Source organism: Rhincodon typus, chromosome 9, assembly GCF_021869965.1.
Source record: "Rhincodon typus isolate 14 chromosome 9, sRhiTyp1.1, whole genome shotgun sequence".
In the NCBI taxonomy this organism is placed as follows: Eukaryota; Metazoa; Chordata; class Chondrichthyes; order Orectolobiformes; family Rhincodontidae; genus Rhincodon; species Rhincodon typus.
Genome location: NC_063340.1, coordinates 62833897 through 62839845, shown reverse-complemented (window position 1 = coordinate 62839845; position 5949 = coordinate 62833897). Strand labels below are relative to the sequence as shown.

Sequence of the window (5949 nt, the reverse complement as noted above, 5' to 3'; positions counted from 1 at the left end):
ACATAGGTGTTTTGACATTTTTTTTTCCAGGGAGCGAGTGAGATACCCACCAAACTCCAGATTTCTCTCCTTGATTCAGTTAAGCATACGGTTACACATTATGCAGCTTAAGAATAAAAGATGAAGGGCAAAAGTAGGAGAATGAAGCTAAAAGAAGTGAAATAAATCAAATGTGATTAACATAGTCCAGAAAGGAACACAAAATTGGATAAATAAAAACGGAGAAATAAAAACAAAGGAATAAAAGCAAACCTAGACACTTTTCCAGATCTTCATTCAAACTGGGGGATAAATTGCAAACAGGCAGTTATGTTAATTTGGTAGTTAGACTCTGAATGCATGCATTCACCCTGTGACTTTGCAGTGTGGGAACCCCACTTCCTGTTGTGTCGGAAATAGAATAAAGCTGTTGTTCTTCTATTACAGGGCAAATTCTGCTTTCAAAACATGTGACAGTTCCTTCATAAAATTTATAAATTACACTGCAAGATAATTTCTTCTTTTTAAACTTGGGCTGGACCTAACTTGGACTTAGGATGTGTTGGAAGAGTTTGATATTTCAATTAAGCCACTGAGAAAACAAAAATCCTCATGTTGTTTTTCTACATCTGGCTGTCAAATCTTTGTAATGTTGAGAAACACAGCTATAAATTAAAAATTACACTTCAATTTATTTGATTAAAATATGACATAGAACACTTGAATGATTAATGATCCATACTTTTCCCTTGTCCTATTTATAATGTATAATTCTGAATTACAGGTGTGTGCACAAACCATTACTTCGGCATGAACAAAAGTTCATTTTTGCTGCCAATACAATCCAGTGTTCAACAGTGAAATGAGGAAATAGCTGTCATGTAATTACTGTTGGCACAAAAATCTTCATGTGGTAAGACACACACATCCATAGGATACAGCCTTTTCAAGTCCCAACAAGCCTCTCTTTGTCATGAGTTTGCTTCAGTTGATCTGTTTTTCCTCAGTTTCTGGCCAAGTCAAATAATGAGATCATTCACTTCAGAAATGTTCTGTAATAACAGCACCCAATCCAAACAAGCTCAGTAGCTTGGCTACATTCAAAAGTTTCAGTTTTTGAATGCTTAGCCTTGTGTAGTCTGCTGTTCTAGAAAATTCTGGTGCAGGTGGTAGGCCCTTTAAGAGCCATGCTACACGCTGGGCTTGGTTGGCAGCCATCGTTGTTAACTGGTGGAGTCCTGATTCGTAATCTGGAACCAAGTGTGACTGGGAGATGAGGTTTAAAAGATGCTTCTGGAGTAGATTGGCAAACATAATCTTTTCTGCCCAAAGGTTAAATTCGCCTTTATCAAAAAGCAGGTCATAATTTTCCTAAAAATAAAGGAAATATATTGAGTCAACAAGGGAAACATAATTTTAAGATTTGCCACTTGAAACTAAATCCATAACACATTTTTATTGTTAATTGTCATTTGTCACTGGCAATTTAGTGTCCATCCCTAAATATCCTTGGATGGTGAACCACTTTTTTCAATCAATGAAATCAGTGGGCGAAGGTACTCCCACAGTGCGTTAGGTAGGGAGTTCCAAGATTCTGAATGAATGCTGATGATAAATCCTTATGATACTGATGATAAATCAATTCTGATAAGCCTTGTACGAGTTCTAATTTTATAAAGTGTAACAAAAGTTTATATTTTTCAAAAAAAAGGAACTGAGCAGGCAGTATTGCGTTGTTAATGTATCAACTCTGCCACTACAGTTAGAAATACCCTGCAACAATGTACAGTTTTAAAAAAAATGCAGTGTTGTTTATGCTTACAGTAGGCCTGGGTTCCAAGAATTAAACAGCAGAGGGTAGTGACAATTCTGCATTCCCAGATTCTCTAGGGATTATACAATGATGAGTGAGCCCAAATGCTGAGCATGCCCTTATACTTGACAGCACAGGAAGGCAATTTCAATAGTCATTATTAGTTTATAAACAAATGAATAGGAGCCTACTGGTATAGAAGTTGGGACCTTGTGTTGTGGCTGTACAGTACATTGGTGAGGCCAATTTTAGAATACTGCGTTCAATTCTGATCTCCCTAGTATAGGAAAGATATAGTTAAACTTGAAAGCGTTCAGAAAAGATTTACAAGGGATTGGAGATTACTGGGATTGGAGGGTTTGAGCTATAGGGAGAGGCTGAATAGATGGGGGCCATTTTCCCTGGAGCGTCAGAGGCTGAAGGCTGACCTTATAGAGGTTTATAAAATCATGAGGGGCACAGCTAGGGTGAATAGCTGAGGTCTTTGCCCCCACGGTACGGGAGTCCAAAACCAGAAGACATAGATTTAAGGTGAGAGGGGAAATATTTAAAAGGGGCCTGAGGGGCAACTTTTTCACGCAGAGCATGGTATGCGTATAGAACGAGCTGCTAGAGGAGGTGATGGAGGCAGGTACAATTACAACGTTTAAAAGACACCTGGATGGGTACGTGAATAGGAAGGATTTAGAGGGATATGAACCAAATGCTGGCAAATGGGACGAGATCAGTTTAGGATGTCTGGTCAGGGCGGACAAGTTGGACTGAAGGGTCTGTTTCCTTGCTGTACATCTCTATGACTCTATGGTCCTGAATTTCTTGCAAACGTAGTCAGTCGAATGTTACTACTTGTACTTAAGCTCTTCTTTCAAATATTTATAGCACACAGACACACACAGCACAGGTGAGATTAAATTTGTGTCAAGATGGACTGCAGAAGATTAAAATAAAATATAAATAAAATAAACATTTTTTAAAAAAGTTCATTTCTCTTCAGCAAACAGAAAAGATAAACAAGCTAAATTTAAAGACACTGGGCCTGGGTTAAAAGGTTCATGACAGACTTGCTCAGGAGAAAAACAGCTGCCTTGTTGACATTTGATAGCCAGCTGGGCAGTTAAAAGGGTTGAGCCCTCGATTCTGCCCCTCTGGGACAGAAAGTCATTCCAATTAGAGCTGCTGATCAATCAGATAGCCAGCAGCTCTGTAGCTGGACACCGAGGTAAAAAGCTGTGAGGGTGTGTGTATGCGCACCAGGGAGGCTAAACAATGCGTGATCTTGGATGAGGGGTGATCTCACAGTAGGGTGGCCTCTGATGGGCACAGAGGATCAGGAAAAGAAGTTACCACCTCCTCACCCTTGCCCAAAACCTACCCATGCATAGTAGGGGCTTCCCTCTGCTGTGGGTAAAATCATTGACCACCTAAGTGCCTTAATAAACCCAAGGGTAGGTGGGTGGGTTGTCCTGGCCTCTACCTCCCCATGTAAAGTTCTGTACAGGTCAGGGGAGGAGAGGAAAGGCAATGGGAAGGTCATGCGTTGGAGGCAGGTCGGAGGAAGGGTAAGCAAACCTCTTTGAAACCGGACTGGCCAGCAAAATATTTTACAGAAGCTGCCCTCCTAAGTTATAAATAATGCTTTATTTCTAAGTTCTGCAGGCTAGTCTCTTGGAACATGGGGAAAGATCAACTTGAAGGAGACAATTTTCCCCTATTGGGCTTCAGCTTTTGTCTGCACACAAGCAGTGAACTGTGGACACTAATTTAGAAAGGTGGTGGATCCTGTGGAGTCAGAACAGTAGAAAATTTGGTTGCTATCATTGAGATTACAACTTACAGATACGTCACGGAAGCAGTGATGAATTGAGTTGGACATGGGGTAAGCATAGGCAGGCATCTGAAGCCAGAAGGAGCTAACTGTCAGTGGCCTCCAACAGACAGGCCCAGATCCATGAACTAAGTGCCTTTATTGCACTGCTTCTGAACCAGAAAGGCTTAGATTACTTTCTCTGCTTCAATTTTGTCTAGCAGACTTTTAACCATCCCTCCCCACCAAACACAGCAAGTTTTGTTTCTCCACCATACTCCCACCCACCTTCTATATCTGGTTACCATTCTCAACTCTACACCATGCCGAATCTACCTGTATTTTGTTTCCCGCTGCTCTTTATTTCCACAATCATTCCTTAAAGCTACGTGGTGGCTGGACCAAAAATAACTGTTGAGACAATTTAAGTCAGGCCCTGTAGTTCAGGAGACGTCACAGGCAACTCTTACTTCCAATATTTTCATCTGCAAACCTGGCCCTCCCTTCTGTTTGTAGTTTTGAGTTATTATTTAGTCCACTACATTTTGTCAATATGGATCTAAGCCAGTTAGATATAAAGTCAAAAAACCTTTCCTCTGTGCACAGAGTTTAGTGACTACTCTCTCTTACAGCTCCCCTCCATGCTCAGTGTCACAGGTGCTCCCTTCCACCCCCCCTGAAAATGTGTAAAAACAGACACTGGGTTCCGCAGAATTGGGCTCAGGTGCAATATTTCCTAAGTCCCTCCAGTGTCCACATTTCCTTGTTCTTATAAAACAACAAACAGCTAGTTGGCTAAAGTGGGTTGTGACTGGTTACCACAGATCCCATCACAGATGTGTCAGACCTTTTCTAGAATGTAGTAAAAAAGAAACAAAACAAAAATGAATGTGTGTGTGGGTGTGGATGGTGGAAGAAGAGATTTACATGTTTGGTAATCTTTTGTAAAGACTTATGTTCCTTATAAACATACCACATTTTCATTTGTTGCATCTCCTTCCATATCATCTTCTCCCAGCATCCATTCCATTAGGGTTACAATTCCGACGGAAGTTTTATTCCAGATCTGTAGTAGTTCACACAGCACACCGAGGCCAAGATCCATAGCCCGGGATGGATTCACGGCAGAAAATGAAATATCTGCATGGTGGGTTAAGGAGGAATAAAATTATGAAAATAAACTTAACTGCAAAACTTGTACTGATGTCTGATTATGAAATTTTTTTGATTCATTCATGGAATGTGGATGTCACTGGCCAGGCCAGTGCTTATTGGCCATCCCTAACTGCCCAGATGAGAGTCAACCACATTGCTTATATAGGTTTGGAGTCACATGTAGGCCAGACCGGGTAAGGATGGCAGATTTCCCTCCCTAAAGGACATTAGTGAACTATGTGTTGGGTTTCCTTACAATCGGCAACGGTTTCATGGTCATTATTAGACCCTTAATCTCAGACTTTTACGGAATTCAAATTCTAACATACAAAAGCGGCACTAATATGGACTGATCTCAGACTCCAGCATCGGCAGTTCCTACTATCACTGATATGGACTCGTTTTATGGAAAATTTCAATGACAGAAAGGTGGCATAATAAATTAGTAAGATAAATAGATTCACATTATTTGTACTTGATTAAGAACACACATTAAGAATTCAATGTTCAGTCCTAATCACCACCACTCCTATGTGCTGACTTGTAAAATGGTACAAAAAGTTCTAACAACTGACATAATAGACAGCACAAGCAGAGAAATGTAACACCAAGGAGAAGCTTCTTTACTGCACTAACACCAAATGGCAGGAATTCTATGTAAAAGGACATTGCTTTACCGCAGTTAAGATAAAATTAAGCCAGGAAACATGTTTTTACGGTTTTGCATTATTTGAGTGGCAGAAACACAATATCTTGATAGCTCAATTTCAACACAGAACTTAGTGTTGTTTTTCTAGTGGGGGAGGAAGGAAATGTGTAAAACCAAACTTATCCAAACTTGATCCCCTTAGTATCCAAAAATCTATCAATCTTTGGCTCAAACATGGCATGACAGAGTATCCGTAGCTCTCTGGCGCAGGGAATTCCAAATGTTAGCAACCCTATAACTGAAGAAAATTCTCCTCAGCTTAGACCTAGTCAACTTCTTGTCCTGAATCTGCACCCTGCACCCCGCCCGTGCCCGCACCCACCACCCGCCGCCCGCCCCCGCCCACACCCCCTGCCGCCCCCCCCGGCTAGTTGTAAGTTCTCCACCTATATCCTGTCAAGGCTTCTAAGAATGCTATATATTTCAATAACTTTTACCAAGTAGTGAGCTTTTCTTTCCAAGTTAGTAGTCAGTAGAAGATACTTAAGG

The 5949-nt window shown here is 40.8% G+C and overlaps 1 protein-coding gene across 1 annotated transcript; it reads right to left on the bottom strand.

Moving 5' to 3' along the window:
* Positions 1-647: 647 nt before the first annotated feature.
* LOC109918133 (thyroid adenoma-associated protein homolog) lies at positions 648-5707 on the bottom strand. Its single transcript, XM_048601102.1, has 2 exons — positions 4570-5707; positions 648-1350 (listed from the first exon to the last, which is right to left on the bottom strand). Exons 1-2 carry the CDS (start codon positions 4699-4701, stop codon positions 1021-1023), a joined length of 462 nt encoding a protein of 153 aa, XP_048457059.1. The 5' UTR covers positions 4702-5707; the 3' UTR covers positions 648-1020.
* Positions 5708-5949: the final 242 nt, after the last annotated feature.

Bases quoted from the DNA above. Each gene is read 5' to 3' on its own strand.
- LOC109918133 (XM_048601102.1), bottom strand. From the start codon at position 4,701: ATGGATCTTGGCCTCGGTGTGCTGTGTGAACTACTACAGATCTGGAAT. The intron at 1,351-4,569 runs GTATGTTTATAA...CTTTATTTTTAG, and splicing joins ATGCAACAAATGAAAATGTG to GAAAATTATGACCTGCTTTT.